Source organism: Choristoneura fumiferana, chromosome Z (assembly GCF_025370935.1).
Source record: "Choristoneura fumiferana chromosome Z, NRCan_CFum_1, whole genome shotgun sequence".
In the NCBI taxonomy this organism is placed as follows: Eukaryota; Metazoa; Arthropoda; class Insecta; order Lepidoptera; family Tortricidae; genus Choristoneura; species Choristoneura fumiferana.
Window position 1 is genome coordinate 17,484,408 of NC_133472.1, and position 17,310 is coordinate 17,501,717.

The 17,310-nt window shown below is 41.6% G+C and overlaps 1 protein-coding gene across 1 annotated transcript; it reads right to left on the minus strand.

Moving 5' to 3' along the window:
- Positions 1–596: 596 nt before the first annotated feature.
- On the minus strand, positions 597–15,902 carry IntS4 (integrator complex subunit 4). Its single transcript, XM_074090821.1, has 16 exons — positions 15,506–15,902; positions 14,857–15,189; positions 14,531–14,779; positions 14,131–14,306; positions 12,953–13,145; positions 11,674–11,848; positions 9,710–9,915; positions 8,530–8,652; positions 8,042–8,177; positions 7,178–7,315; positions 6,904–7,060; positions 6,113–6,259; positions 5,036–5,241; positions 4,698–4,840; positions 3,494–3,713; positions 597–2,456 (listed from the first exon to the last, which is right to left on the minus strand). Exons 1-16 carry the CDS (start codon positions 15,557–15,559, stop codon positions 2,272–2,274), a joined length of 2,841 nt encoding a protein of 946 aa, XP_073946922.1. The 5' UTR covers positions 15,560–15,902; the 3' UTR covers positions 597–2,271.
- Positions 15,903–17,310: the final 1,408 nt, after the last annotated feature.

Consider the following 17,310-nt stretch of genomic DNA (forward strand, 5'->3'; position numbering starts at 1 on the left):
TCCTGGTTTTTTGTACTCGGTAAAATTATTTGTTATATTTTTTTCTCGCTTTTTGGTTTAACTAATCAAAGTTAAATAGTTTAATTTTAACTGTTCGTCACCTTTTACACAAGATCGCATTTCCCGTTTTAGAGAAGTTAATTGTTGAGGAGTCCTAGTGTTTCACCATCTGTTCTACATCACCATATGAATTGTGACGAGCATAAATTGCTTAGCTGTGTTAAAGTAATCGAATCTCAACGCGTGAATTACTTGTTATGGTAGGTATATAAGTAGTTCCACTGGCCAACTGTGATCTTCAATTCCACTTTCCCATATTGTGATTTCCAAGAGCAAATGCACGAGTTACTACTCAATTTACCCAAATCACCATGGGTGTTCCTACAATATTTGAAGAGATCCTTCAGTTTTCCTCGGATCCGCTTACCAGATCTTGACTTGGTGACACACTGGGACCAAATCGGAAGTATATACCCAATTCAACAGTTTTTTTATCTTGAAATCTATTCATAAATGACGGCGTTTTTGAGGTAAACAAAAAATCAACCGAACCGATAATCCTCCACTTTTTTAAAGTCTGTTAAAAAAAGTCGCTGTTATAGATTCAAAGTAGTTTATTAATACATTTTCCTTATAAATACTAAACTGCCAGTCTTCCACTGTTTTTAAATAAAGCAGGAATAGCTCGTAACCGCTATTACAGAGAAATAGTAAAAGGTTTCTCAACAGAACGGAACTCTACTAAAGTAATGTATGTAAAAATGAGATGGCATAATTTTTAAGCTCTTTAACTTAAAAAATACTTAAAATATACATTAATTGGAATTACTGTAAAAAATTCGAACAATAATTGTTTCGGCCTCAAGTCGAAATGATGTCAAAGTTGTATAGTTTCCAAGTATTATAGTGCCTCGAGATCCTTGACTCTGACTGCCCAGCCCACGTTAAGACTATATCTAGTAAAGGAAATTGGTAGCTTCACTTGTAGCTAATTATTAGGGTAAGATCCCACCTTAAAAATCTGCACAATATCTGATATTTGATCGAAATGTAACTGAAATTATTACTTTAATAACGCAAACTCTTGGATTTCCAGGTGGTGTGATTGCAGCAGACAAAGACCTATTTAGATCCGAATCCTTTGTATGGTACTTCCTTAAAAATGGTACAATTTTTTTACAATAAGTAGTTGTATGCCCCAAGTAACCTTTTAGTCACATTTCGTTCGAAAAACCAATATAGGTAAACCTCTTTAAGCCTGACCTGCAGTAGAACCTTTTCACAACAATAAACGTCCCAGTGGCTTCTTTGATGAAAACAATTATGGTTTCTGAGACAAGGTTGTACAGCAGATCGTACTTAAAGCAGTTTTAACTATAGTTGCAGACTTTAAATTGACATTTTAGCCCTTACGTAAAAAATATGATTTTGATCGATGATCAGGTACCAATTTTTGTAATTCAGTAATCAATATTGATTCAGTTGAAGTCGCAGTTACATGAGACCAAACCTTTTTTCTGCAATGTAGCGTGGACTTCCTTATCGCCGCTGCCATGTAAAAACCTTTTAAGTAACAACATTTTTAAAAAACGTTTATACTTCGTTTCATGAGAAAATCTTGTAATGCACGTCCGCATTTTAAAAAAAACACTATGCAAATTTTTGGTACGGCACTTACGAGGGTTTCACACGGCAGTGACGTTATAGTTTATTATACTATTTACTTTACTATAGCTAGGATAGATGAGGTCTGTCAGATCAACTATACTGTTATGGTAGACGACAGCTTGAAGCGGCCGCTATAGGGTAATTTGCAGTTTCAACATAAAATTGACATTTACAATATACGGACTGCTCTTATGCAATTCGTTTGTAATCGGTAACAGAGGGCTGCCCGAACATTACACGACGACAAAGTTTAAATGTTAGATAATATGTATAGTACATTTATCAATTGCAAATGGGCTGCCTGGCTATATACGGCCGTGTATATTTGTATAAGCAGGCGTAATTTATGGAAACTCAACATTCATATCAATTTTTTGACGAAAGGGTATTTTATTCCTTGTCCCATAAAGTTGACTTGACAAAATTTAGTCACAGGAATAGTTGTCAAAACCTTAAATCTTAATACCTCAGATTTAGCCAGGCAGTCCATTTGCAATTGATAAATGTAATATCTAACTAAAATATAAACTTTTTCATAATCAAATAACAGATGAGGGTACACATTTGTACAGACATATTTTAGAATTTTTAGAGTTGTAACGTTTAGATGCCGCGCTTGATGGGTTTGGGCGCGACGGTGATGCGCACGGGGCGGCAGAGGTCGACGAGCGCGGCGGCGCCGTCCACGGCGAGGCACACGGTCACGTCCACGCCGCACGCCTCCGTCCACGCGCCGTGCGAGATCAGCACCTTGGTCAGCAGACGCACGTTCACCGTGCCATCGCCGTCTGTCGACGCCAACGACGCAACTTAGTTCTACATTCCGCGCTCCCCATGCACTTGCGATTCCATTACGGGCTATCCATAAATTACTTCACACTTTTAGGGGGTGGGCGGAATTCGCAGTTTCGAACATGTTATAACTAAGAATGGTTATAGTAATAAGTGACAAGGGAGGGAAGTGTCTAAATTTGATCAAAAATGGTGTGACGTATTTTATGGATGGCGCCATCGCGGGTGTCAAATTTGAATTTTTCTACTAAAAAGTAGAAAGTATTTAGGAAGAAAAGCAGTTCTCCTGTGATTTCTTTAGAAAAATTACAAGGAAATAAAATTGCTTTCTCGGGTGCAATGGAAACGGTCCTACACTGCTCAGATAACATCCATAGTAATACAGCTTTCTCACGAACAGGTGAGGTTTCATTCGTTAAATGTAGGTATTTGGAGTAGCCTTCTGAGTCGTGTGTACTGTTATGCATCCTACTAATATTATAAATGCGAAAGTTTGTAAGCCGTTTGTTTTTTTGTTACCTGTGCACATCTAAACCGCAGAACAGATTTTGATGAAATTCGGTATACTTTTTATAGTTTTCGGATAGTTTTAATCCAGGAAAATTGCATAGTCCCCACGGGATAGCTATTAACAGAATTGTATTTGGAAGGAGTCGCGGGCGAGCTAGTAATATAAATGAATGGAGAAATTTTTATTTGACATTATTTTTACATTGTTTTTTGCAATAATGAAATGTGTAATTTATTATTACATAAATTTTTATATTGTTACAACCACGTTACTGTGAGAAAAATTTCTATTAAATATTTTTTTAGGATCTTTTTGAATTTAATTTTGTCAGTTTCTAAACAAACGGTTTTTCCGAACCAGTGGTAGATTTTTTTTGACATTCATAAGTGCTTGTTATAGCCTAAACTGAATAAAGATATTTTGACTTTGACTTTGAAATGTTATCAGGTAAGCTGTTAAACAAATACGGTAGTCTTTTGTTTAATGTTCTATAAATAAAAATAAATAAATAAGTATAGTTACTGTCTGTGTGGTGGTCGAGGGGCCGCAGGTGGTCGCGCGAGGGCAGGAGCGCGTGCGCGCGGCGGTCGGGGTAGGCGACGCGCACGCGCAGCGCGCCGGGGTCGCGCACGCGCAGCACCTCCGCCTCCAGCGCCGCGCCGCCCGCCAGCCCCGCGCTGAACCGCAGCACCGCGTCGCTGTCGCTCGCCGGCTCTATTATCGATGCCGTGCACATACGGATCTGCGCACACGCATTTATTGTCATCTACACGGTGCCGAACTGGACTGACCCCATTCTAGGTCCAGAACGGCGAAGCTGAATGAGTCTGCTGGGACACATAGCGTAGTCAGCTCATGTACGAGTGCAAGTGTGTAACGAGGTGTCATACAGCTCCTAACTTTTTGTACTGTCTGGTTTAGCACATATTCAAAAATATAACATTTAAATTCAAATTTCCTTTTCTAAATTCCACACCTGTTCAATTTACGTCAAGTAGCCATTCTATTCAGAGCCTCCGAGCTGAACACTTACCTTTCTTTTATCCTAGATCCTATAAATCTTTTAAAACTCCATAATAAGCTCATAATTTACTACTCCTATACGAAGGAAGTTTTTATAATCGTACTGTGCATTTGTGAAGTTTCATAAGATCATTAGATCGTAATACTACCTACTGGACTTCAGTGCCATTGATTTATATAAATAAAGTACTGGGCACGGAAACGTGCCCTTTTATTATTATCCTAAATAAATATCACTGTCTGCCCTATTCCTGTCTTCTTCCTTCATCCGAACAACTTCCCCGGACACCACCCCGTGACAAGTGTACTAGAATATGAGCAGACCCAGCGCAAACGTTCCTAGAATCAGGGACGCGGCGACGGGAACGCGCCGCAAGCTTAGTTACTAATTATACGCCGTTGTAACTAGACGTAACAGTGAACAATAAATCTAGTTTATCAAGGACAATCTTTCTCTTCGAAGAATCCCCATTATCCCCAGTAGCCCACACATAAAACCCGACAAGTCAAACTCTTACAAGTTGGTGCAAGTACTAATCAAGCACTTAATCAAGAGACTTTGTGAATATTTGGAGGTCTTCTAGGACTCGCACCAACCGCCACCAGCAGCAGGGTAGGAAGCATTAAAGCTGCCTACCGCCACTGCACGCGATCGTGACCGGATCCGGCGCCCGCCAAGGCTGCTACTGCTAGGGGGACTCACGTTGACGCTGGGCTTGGGGATGGTGGGCAGCGGCGCGGCCTGCAGCAGCGGCAGCAGCGCGCGCGCCAGCGCCGCCGGCTTGCAGTCCGCGCCCAGCGACAGCTGCTGGAACACTGCGATCGTGAACGGGTCCGGCTCCACGCCTGCCAAATCATTATTTTCAAAGTTAAAACATTTATTCTGCACGCAGGCCGCAAAGGGCTCTGTCGGGTATTTTAAAAATTTTGCCACGGCTCGGTTGGTTTAACAATAAATATATATTTAAGATATAAAAAAATGCTTGCATATTTCGAGTCGAGTTCAAGGGCAAGTCTATTTAAAGTAAAGTTTAGAGTGACCTGCAGCGGCTAGTTGTCGGTCGAGCAGCTCGGCCTGCTGCGTGAGCGCGGCCTGTGCGGCGAGCGCGGCGGCGGCGCCCGCGCCTCCCGCGCCCCCCGTGCCCCCCGCGCCGCCCGCGCACAGCCGCGCCGCCGTCACGCGCAGCGCCAGCTGCCCCACGCACGCGCTCTCCTGCTCCGTCACGCCGCTAAACTGGTGCTGCAACCTGCACGAGCACATTCAACACTTAGATTTGTGAGAGATCAGTGTCTGTTTATTTAGACAGAACAAACAGAAACAGGTCATTCAAAATGAGGCGTTTAAATAAATACCTTTGTCTGCTTGCCATCTAAAATCGTTCATACGCTGCTAGTAAGATAGTAGGCAGATCAGAAGTCCACTACTGGCGTCCGTCAATTTCCGGTCAGTTCCGACCACTTCAGTCCCTGCGTCGGGCGATTGCCAGAACGGTTTCCCTATCGACTAGTGAAATCCGAATGCAGGCCCTATGGCATGCGTTATGGATCCCGTACCCAACATTGGGGCCCTGTCGATGAATGAAAACGGTTTCCCGAATGTGGGCCCTATGGCATGCGTTATGGATTCCGTACCCAACATTGGGGCCCTGTCGATGAATGAAAACGGTTTCCCGAATGTGGGCCCTATGGCATGCGTTATGGATCCGGACCCAATGTGGGCCCTATGGCATGCGCATGATGAATGAAAACGGTTTCCCGAATGTGGGCCCTATGGCATGCGTTATGGATCCCGTACCCAACATGGAGGCCCTGTCGATGAATGAAAACGGTTTCCCGAATGTGGGCCCTATGGCATGCGTTATGGATCCCGTACCCAACATGGAGGCCCTGTCGATGAATGAAAACGGTTTCCCGAATGTGGGCCCTATGGCATGCGTTATGGATCCCGTACCCAACATGGAGGCCCTGTCGATGAATGAAAACGGTTTCCCGAATGTGGGCCCTATGGCATGCGTTATGGAAATCTCCCGTAGCACGCATGCGAGCCCTATCGATCAATGAAAATGAGCGTTATTTATTGCGTGTAGGGCGTTGTTGTTAGACATCCGTCCGTGTTACCTGAGCGTGTCGGCGGCGAGCGCGACGAGCGCGTGCGCGGGCGGGCCGGCGGGCGCCCGCAGCGCGCCGTGCAGCGCGCGCACGCAGCGCGCGAACAGCGCCGTGAACACCGCCGCGCCCGCGAACAGCGGCTCCATCTCAGCCAGCCTGCGACACGCACCACACCACACGCTACACTCACTATACTTCTCTCGCTACCACTGACATAGCACCTGTTTAAAGCTCGGTTCACATTTATCTGTCTTGTTGTGTCGTGTTGCTCTCTGTCTCTCTCTCTCTTTGCTTGTGATGCGACACAACCATATAAAATGTATGGAACCGATACCGTTCCGATGCGTCACTACACAACACTAAAGATAAATGTGAACCGGGCTTAACTCGTAAACATCGAATCTCTGGGTGTAAGATCATAACATAAACCAACACTGGAAACTGGTCTAAGTGGCGCTTTAAGCTTTCAAAGTCTAGTTATCGACTAAAAGTGCGGTTTCAGACTAGCGTTTTATTTGCGCGTAGAAGCTCGTTTTTGGAAGCACGTATACGCGCGTACACGTAATACATACAGGGTGTCCCGTAAATAGTACGACAAGCTTAAATGCGAGATAGATGGGCAGAACATCTACCAAATATAAAAAATAACGTATGTAAAAATCTCACCGTTGCATTTTTGAGAAATTTAGATTGTTCTGATTTTTGGAAATATATATGTATACCCGCACTAAGCTTTCAAGTTGTAATATTCGGAATTGATTATTTTTAGCGTTGTATAATAGTTAGTGGCGAGCAGGCACCGGTCGAGCTGGTCCTCGGCGGCGCGCAGCATGTGCAGGCGCACGCGCGGCGAGAGCGCGCCGTTGTCGATGTGCCGCAGCACGGAGCCGAAGAAGCGCCGCACCGCGCTGTCGTCCAGACCCGTCTCGATCTTCACGCTCGCCAGCTGCGCCTCGCCTGCCGCACAACAACGTGTTCATTTAATAACCGAAAACCTACTAATATTGTAGTGTAAATGTGCAGCGCGCCGCCGCACATGTCTGCGATGCTAGCATGCGGCATGCGGCACGGTACCTATGGGCAGGTGCGGCACGAGGTGCGGCATGGTGTCGCGCAGGTACGTGTAGTGCTTGACGGTGTGGTCCTCGAACAGCGGCAGCATGGTAGTGCAGCGCGCCGCCGCGTTCAGCACCAGGATCAGCACGCACATGTCTGTGACGCTAAGGAAACTAGGCCAGGGTCACAGTACTACGAGTAATAATAAGAGGCTTTGTACGTGAGCCACGTACATCGCATTACTTTACATGTAACGCTGGGTTGCCTGGGTTCATACGGCATTGCCCAGGACCTTTTTTCTTTCAGTATATGTCGAATCTTTCTACCAAACGTTTGTACTACAAAAACAAACGACATGTGAATGGTTTTATGTATACCACGCGCCATATAAATCTGCCTAAAAGTTCATTACTCAATACTCAGTTTTGACGCATTTTTGAGATACATTTTTTATGCGACGTCTTTACGTTACTCCCGGATTGTGTTCGAATCGCTTAACGGTATAGTGCCTATTCAATTATTGGAATTATACTTTTATAGTTTTTGTGGTACTAGTCGTGGCAATGAACTTTTAGGCAAAGTTAAGCGGCGGATGGTATACCACTGTTAATTCGTTTCTGCAGAAAAACGTGCATGAACTACGAGTACGTTTAATGTTTACACTAGGCTTGCATTTATTTGCGCTCACCCGTAATCTAATAAGGTATTCAAATTTACATAAAAATTGCATTACAGACGCTTGCTAGTACCTACGTAGGTACGCTATTATTTGACAGTCATTCTGACATATCTGCATTTTACAAGATTTATAGACAATTTATAAGACATCTGTAACTTCACACATAAACCGCTAAAGTTTGCAAAGTGTGCGTCAAAGGATACAGGCCGGGTCTTCGACGTCGGGCTCGGGCACGTCGAAGAAGGGGTGCGCGGCGAGCAGACGCGACGTCAGCGGCAGCACCAGCGTCGCGTGCGACGCGCCCAGGCGCTGCATGCAGCGGAACGTCGACCGCTTGTCCTGGACACAACAAACCCTTGAAACCCAACCACCTGGTGAAAGTACCCGCGACCAAACAGCAACGACGGCCCACGAAACGAAAACACTTTACGAAAGTGATGATAAGAAAAACGCTGAAAAGTTTTTGCTCGTGTTCAATCTTACAATACAATAAAAACGGTTATTTTTGACTGCATAATATTTAATTTAACACACATGTTCGTAATATTCAAAGATTGTTATTTAATAAAATATGCATCCATGCGCATTTGCTTTGTTAATGTTTTTCAGTAAGCTTAGTATTATGTTAGGGAACTTTTGCAAGTCGCTTGACAAATTTGTAATTCTGCAGCTATGCCGTTTATGTGCTTACCTGAGGATATCTCTTGAGGTTTTCCAAGATTTTATCGATGCACATTTCAAGGCAGGTCTTAGACGAGACGCTGCAGGCGCCGAGCATTCTATGAAGGCCTTCTCTGACGTCCATCGAGAAATCCTGTAAATCAAAGTTGAGTCTCACTCACGTCTCACTTCACCTGGTATTACATGTCGGAGAGAAGAACTGCGACATTTGATATAACGTGATATCAGAAGGAAATATTAATTCCATCAATAATTTTATTAGGTACATTAGAACAAACAAACGACGAAATAGTTGCGGATACTGTCTCCGTGGACATTTCGACAAAGAAAGTCGTCATGAGCGCATGTCATATTGTGACCATAATATGAACATAAGTCACAATATGACATGGTATTATGTTACAAAACACTGTTTTGCGCATCTCTAGTACGGGATATAAAATAGCGAATAGTAAAATAAAATAATACTATTGTTTATGTAAATTCACTTTCAACTAAAAACCCATGCAGATGGCTGGGAAGGCATGCTTGCTGAAACTGTACTGGGCGTTGCTCCATTTTTATTAAAGTTTAAGAATAGGGTACATTCCTGGGTACCTAAAAATAGTACATTGTGTCTTAAGGGCGGTAAGTGAGAACCATATCGAAAATACAAACTGAGACATGGATGCACAGAAAAACCAGAAAAAGAGACCAGCGCTACATAGATGTCGCTAGTGCTGCTGCATAAGTAACGTAGTAGAAATAAGCAACCTGAGATATGTATGCATAGGAAAAATTCGTGTCTATATTCCTGTCCAGCGATGGTGGTGGTGGATGGTTATAGCACGCAGCACGGATTGCTGAGGACCTGGGTTTGATTCCCAGCGCTGGTCTCTTTTTCTGTGCATCCATGTCTCAGTTTGTATTTTCGATATGGTTTCACGGGATACCCGTAAAAGTAACAAATTTGGAGTTGAAATAAAAAATACAAAAATACTCCAAAAAACCAATCATGGTAAGTGAGAAATTACGAACGCGATTATATTAGAAGCCCGAAGTCGAAAACTGAGGGCTTTAATGAGTCGATGTTCGTAATTCCAGTACCGCCCGAGCGACATACAATGTTTTTCATCACATTTCCCTCCCATCCAAGCTCCCCTGCGCGTGTGTGTCGTTCGACTCGACAGCCGGTACCCTGCAGCAGTTACCTCGAGCGCGCCGAGGATGGTCTCCAGCTGGTCCTCCCGCAGCAGGATGTGGTGCGCGATGCGCGTGAGCGAGTCGATGGCGCGCAGGCGCACGTCCTCGATCTCGTCGTTGAACATGTCCACGAGGAAGTCCAGCGACGTCGTCGCGAACACCGCGCTTTCCATAGACAGCTGGCACACCGCCTCCACCGCCGCCGTGCGGACCTCTGTAATACACCCCATTAATATCACATACAAAAATGGAACTAAATTGATAACCTAATCTTTTTGAAGTCGATTAAAAATAACGCATGTATGTCTGATGAAAGCGGACTAAAGCCGACTGCTATCCGATCACGATTGGAATTAGGAATGCAAAAGAACCTAACAATGATTAGTTTGTAATTATTATAGGATTAAGTTGTTTTTTTTTTATTTAATTTTGTATTGATTTTTTTTATTTTTACCCGACTGCCCAATGGAGGGTTATGTTTTTCGAGCGTATTTATGTATGTATGTATGTAGGTATGTATGTCCATTTCTTTGGTCCTCGCTGCAGCTTAAACGGCTAAACGGATTTTAACATGTGAGGTATCATTGGATTCGTCATAACTGTTGGAGTGACATAGGCTATTAAATATTTATATTAACATAAATTTCAAAAAAGTGTAAAATAAAATAAAATAACGAAAATACAAAAAACTGGAACAGGAGGAAAAAGAGACCAGCGCTGGGAATCGAACCCAGGTCCTCAGCAATCCGTGCTGCGTGCTATAACCCCTACACCACCGCTGGACAGGAATTTAGACACGAATTTTTCCTATGCATACATATCTCAGGTTGCTTATTTCTACTACGCTACTTATGCAGCAGCACTAGCGACATCTATGTTTTCGCTCTCATCGAGAGACGTCACATTCTATCGGTTTCACGGGATACCCGTAAAAGTAACAAATTTGGAGTTGAAATAAAACATACAAAAAGACTCCAAATAACCAATCATAAAATAAAATAAATCAAAAAAAACTAAAAGGAGGAAAATAAGCCTAGTGGTCTAGAACTCTGTTAAGTAGCTAATTTAAAGTTCAACAGTCGGGACCCATTTAAATCGTGACGCTCAAAAACTCTTAGTAATGGGTCCCGACTGTTGAACTTTAAATTAGCTACTTAACAGAGTTCTAGACCACTAGGCCTATTTTCTTCCTTTTAGCTTTGGCAGTCGGGTTTTTTGATTTATTTAATTTAATGTTTTTTTCGAGTTAATATAGTCAGCAAAGTACATGAACCTTATGACTAGTGGCATAAAGATGTATATAAATTGTTGAAATCTTGGTAACTTACATATATTTATGTCTTTGACTGTAAATATGGATTAAATAGTTTTCTAACTGTTATAATTGTGTTATAAGCTGTCACCATATTTATGGTCGATAATCGAAAAAAAACATTGATTAGGGGCTATTCATGAATGAACCAACAGAAGATTACATAATACCAAACTAAAGCAGCTTGTTTAAATCTCGCTCACTGCTTATGATAAAAACTTTGGAATTATCATCCCTACGGGCGTGAATCTTGCAGAACTTCACGCATATGTAGATAAATCCTTTAGCCTTCAACTTGGATTTGGTTAACGTGAGCAACTTCTTATTCGCCGGCGGCAAATGATCGTTAACATAGACGGTCAGCGATGTACAGTCACCAGCATTAATATCTGACACGTCCTTCCGGTTTTAGAAATAGAGTTGTATCAGATATTTATGCACGCTTGTTGTGTCAGATATTGGCGTTGGTGACTGTACCCTGGAAGCCGATTTCACCAACGGAGAACGACTTTTTCTTTCGTGCAGATGCTAAAAAGTCTTCTTTTATTTTATGTAACGGTTTGTAAAGTCGACAACAATAGACTTTTCCTTGGACTCAAATAGTGGAACTTTGGTATTTTATGGATGACCCGTTATTTGTTAAAGGTATGCGTGTGGTACCCATGAGCTCATCCTCGAGGCCATGCACGAAGGCGCCGGCCGCGCCGCCGGGCAGCAGTTGCACGGCGCCGTGGTCCACCAGCTGGCCGGGCGCGTCGTCGGCCCAGCGCCGGCCGCTGGCCCACGCCCCCGACCGCACCAGCTCCGCACCGCGCTCGTGCGCCGTGCGCTTCCTCTGTCCAAAAAATCGCAATGTACAAATAGGCTCCCTTTTTCAATAATCGTAATGCCCCGTGGGGTGGGCCCTGGGGCACACAAGAACTTGGGGCTTTTAACATTTTCGCCGCCACGTTAAATACAAAAGACATCACCCATACGCCAAGCTTCTATATTGCAATGCCTAAAATTAATGTTTTAATGTTGAACATTAACACAATTGAACGAAGGACGTACATATAGGTCACTGGCGTGGAACCTGCGGTGCCTATATATGCGTCGTTGGCGTCAAAAAGGTTAAGCTTTTATTTAGTTTTACCTGTCCCATTGTCTGTCTATGTAATCAAATCTTGCAAGTTAAATTCGACCTACTTCCGGCTACTGGTTGACTTGAAATTTGGAATACTTATGTAAATTGCGTGACAATCACAACTGGTGACAATACAATAATCTGGTAGTGACATCCTAGTAGTCCGGCCAGGATCGTCTCTGTAGGGCGGAACCCTTCAACGGTTAATGGCATCGACTGGAAATTTGGTATTCAAATGTAGTTTGGGAGACAATGCAATTTAAGTCGACAAAAAATAGTCAGCAAAAAAAAGCTTGTATTAAAAATGAAATTTTTACCAAAAACTTTTTGGAAATTAAAGAGTGAATGATCTTTTGTCTCTGCTGTGAATGTGCTACACACAAAATCAAATATTCACATAAAAATATATCTGCTCCTGAGTCCTGTAGGCGAGTAAACTCGTTAAAAGAAATGACGTTCTTACGTCCGAAAGGCGACTTAGCTCGTCAAGGCAATAAAGCTTTTCAGAGCCAGTTGACGAGATAACTCGTGGCTAATATTGTTAAAAATTAGGGTAACATGACGTAACTATAGCAACTCGGTATGACTACGGGACGCAATGTGTCCGGCTACGGAAGTAATTGCCGATTGCCCTAATCCACGATGTAGTATAAAAAAAATTAAAACTAGTATACCTGCTACCGGATTTAAGAGCTTATCGCACAAAACGAGTTAACTCGTCAGCCGGGCTGATAGGGTTAAGATACAAGCTTATAGAATTTCTTTTGAGTAAAATCTTCTCCACCTGTAGTGTGGTCACAACAGTGTGGTCACCTTCATATTGCTCATGAGCTGCTTGTCGAGCGTCTGCAGCAGGAAGCGGTCGGAGACGGCGCGAGTGGAGCCGAGCAGCGAGCACGCCAGCGCGCGCACCTGCATGCTGAGGTCGTTCACCGCCGAGCACATGCGCACGAACGCGTCGTCCACCATGCGCAGCGTCGTCTCGCCGTCCGACAGCGTTATCGTACTGGACACAACACACTCGCATCACACACAAAGCCTAATTGACACCGCAAGCGGAGCGGACTCATTAATGACTTAGTTTAACATACAACGATTGGCTGCATGAAAGTACTTACACTGGACCACTGTGAATTTGGTTGATGTAAATTAAACTAACGTATACAACTGCAAGGGCGGATCCAGCCAGGGTGTTAAATCCCATTGTCTAATTCTAGTTATTTTTTCGCAAATAAAACATTGAAACTTATTTATTGTTAAATAACATAAATCCAATAACAAAGTCAATTCTGCTCTTCCGTCCCAGAATAGTACATTGTGCATTAAGGGCCGTAAGAACGAGATTACTAACGAGAAGGCAGAGGGCATCGAATTAGAATACCCTAGATACCCCCTGCTAATGCTTAAAATCTGTCTTGCTACAACTGTGCTTAAACACCTTTTAAGCACAGTTGCGCTGTCAGTAACGCGTGCTTCGTTATTGGATCAACGTGCTGAAGTGCTCCATAAAAAAGTGCAAAAATAATACATTAACGATGTTGAAAAAGGATTGCATATTGTATTTTGGATAAGTACTACTTAATAGTTTTATAATGTAGTGAATTTGTGGCACAATACGCCTTCAAACTCATTAAAAACAATTATTGTTTAAATTAATTTCAATAAGTACCTATCTTCATTTAAAACGTCAAAGCCGTCAATTTGTTACGATTGTCACGCGGCGTAAACTGAATTCGACTTAATAGGGATTGACTCAAGGTATAATATTGTTTAACATCATAATACATGCTACATACAATTGAAACACTAAGTTTATGAGTTTGCATCTCTGAAGTCTTAATAGTATTACATTTCTCTCAGCCAGATTTCTCTTTATTCTTCAAACTGTTTGCAAAGTGTAAGTATTGAGTTTGAAAAGTACAAGTAAAATTTTGAGCACTGATCTCTGAGAGAACCCATTTCTATAAACCTAAAAAACATACTTTACTTACTTTTCCGGGTACTTGTTGCCGAGCAGCCATACTAGTTTGAGAGCAACTTCTCTTACAATTTCATAGTCATCAGACAGTGCTCCACAAGCTTGGTCATAGTGTGAGGCACTCAACGCATGTCCACGCTCATGGAACGTCAGCAAAGATTGAAATGCTTCACAGCGGACTCTTGCATCCTGCTCCAAGAAAAACATACCAATATAAGAACTACTTCTTAGAAGATACCACCAGAAAACTATTCTCAAAGTAACTATGACAGATATTCTAAAATTATATTGAAAATGAGGTGAGAAATTGATAAAGACTGGTAAAAAGTCTTATTCTATATTTGTTTGTAGATGATTTCATTCATTATATTTAGTTAAAATTTTCATTTAAATCCTATTAATGAAATTTTCACCTCAGCATTGGAATATTCTGATAGTAATTTCACAACAGCATCAGCTTCTGCAATAGTCTCCAATGTTCGGTCCATTTCTGGACAAATAGGGTAGAGCTCGCAGATGAGCTGGAGGCAACGGCACTTCACCATGTGGCTTGTATCCTTGAGGTTGTCACGGGCCACTGACACCAGCCGCATCATTAATATTTTATCTTCGGACAGTTTGGTACCAAGTTTCAGTAAAGTGGCTAAACCTTGAGCTATCACCTAAAAAAACAAAATAATCATTACTGACACCAAAAAAATGTATTCATTACTAATCTTCTATTAATATTCTGTTATACCTTATGTGATGTCTCATTTTTGATGAGGTGCGTTGTGAGATCTATCAAATTGTTAAGATTTGCCCCAGGACATTCAAGCCCTATGTCACAGAAAAGCCATAGTATTTTGACTTTGACAACAGAGTCTTCTTCTGATTGAAAGTGCTCTGACAGCTTCTTGACCGCTTCCTCCACATCAGACTCTTGAAACTGCAAACAGTCGGAGACGCGGAGCAACAACTGCAATGCTTCTTCACTCGACTTGCACTTCTCCAAGAGGCCAACAAATGCAGCAGCTGAACTTCCAATCAGGGGTTTCTTAACCAGATGAAGCTTCTTTGATGATGGGCCATCCTGAAATAGCAATAAACAGTTACAGAGTGCAAGAGTAGTGACTACAGGGGCCCGTTTCTCAAAGCATATTAGTCTAATAATATTAGTGTTTGTCTCATTTTTCATACAATTTATGAGGCATAACACTAATATTATTAGACTGCTTTGAGAAACAGAGCCCAGTTGTGTACTAAATATACTCTTGAAAATTTTAGTTTTAAGTTATTTCCCAACGGGTCGTGGGCTCATGGAAATATGACTATGAAGACAAATCCCAATGACTTAAAGTAAAGAGTTCATCAAGTTAATAAAATTTTAGGTTATGTAAATGAAATACCTGGAAAGATTTATTATATTCTGCTAACGCCCTCTTTTTTAATAGTGCCGCCATTATTGTAAAACAATTTCACAGGTAAATTCAATATAAACAGTTCCTTTAAAAAGTACACCAAGTTCGACTTAGTTTCAGGTTTTAAGTTTGACAACAAACGCAACAAACGAAATACACAGATAACAAACAAATTGATTGATTGGGATTGATTAGATACACAGATTAGATAAAATTCCGCCTCTATAGCAGGGCTTTAAATACCGTTAAAAAGTGGTAACGTTACCAACTGTCAAACCGATTTAACGTTAAATGATAATTAACGTTAAACGATTTACCGTTACTTATACAACTTTTTACCGGTAAAAAAATGGTAACGTTATCAGCTATTCATTAAACTAACGTTAATTCAAAAGTATCGTTAAATCATTTTAACGGTATTTATATTACTATTTACCGGTAAGCTTGGGTAACGTTAAATTTTTGATTATCCTCATTTATCGAGCGAGTATGCACGCGCTAAATTGGCAACACTCGGTAGCATAGCAAAAATTACCGATAGTGTTACTTCGGTATCGTTATAATAATGTGAATTGGGTAACGTTAACAAGCCCTACAATGTAAAGTAAAATTACCGGTAAAAATAACGGTAATTAGGTAACGTTAAATAATGTTAAGTTATCAATTAACGTTAAATTTTAATACCGGTACTAGGTATTTTTATGATTTTTACCGTTATTTAACGTTACTTATAGTGTGAATTTGGTAACGTTAACAAGCCCTGCTCTATAGTATAAAGGCAAAGTGACTATAATATACGTCGAACTTCGCATCGTATCGTCCCTCTCACTCGTATTTAAGAATAATAGCGTCAGCGGGACGGCAAGATACAAAGTTCGAATTTTGCACTTCGTAGTACAGCAGGGCTACTATGAAACTTTAAGTTCGTATCGTACAGTCCCTCTCGCTCTCGTATTAAACAGTATAAGTGTCAAAGGGACCGCACGACACGAACTTCGAGTTTGGAGTTCCGTTTCGTAGTAGCCTTGCTGTGACTAAGATTCACATAATAAGTAATAGTGCTAAATGCAGTGCTACTAGAATCTTAATAAGCGAATGATTTAATATTTCGACATATTAACAAAAGGTTTCGCTGTAGTTATTGTATTGTATGTAAGGTTCTCTTTCATAATTATTGTTTAGTTGCAGGATGTACAGTGCATATCTGTTTACATGCAGGTAGAGATACGAATGATTTTTTCACATTGTTTTTTTACGAATTGTTGGTGGAGGTAAGTAATATTCATTGTCAAAGAGGGCTATCCAATGAGGAAGGAACAAAGATTAAGTCATTGGGGCTATCGCGTATGAATTCGCCGCTAGAGGCGCTAGTGTAGCGTGAGGTCTCCGAAATGTCAAATCTCATAGTTTTTGGCCAAGCTACACGGGTTTATTTATAATTAGAATAATTTTGTGAATATTTTGCATTACCTGAAATTAATTATGGTAATTATGCGTTACGGGGCAATGAAGTCTGTGTTTTGCGACAGTTTTGTCTTTCGGAAACTTTTGTCCTCCCTTTTTTTCTGAACAAAACGGGACTACGCAACACTGTGGTTGCTCAATATTTTTATGGTACAGTTTTAAGGTGTATTAAATATGATTTTAATCTAATTTTTGTTTTCGCGCCCGTAATAAGTAACAGACTTTGAAAGCCACACTTAAAACCTCACGCAACAGTGGCGCCATCTAGAAAGACATAAAACGATAGCCCTCATTCATTAATGACTAAGTATTACGTTTCAGTGTGTCAG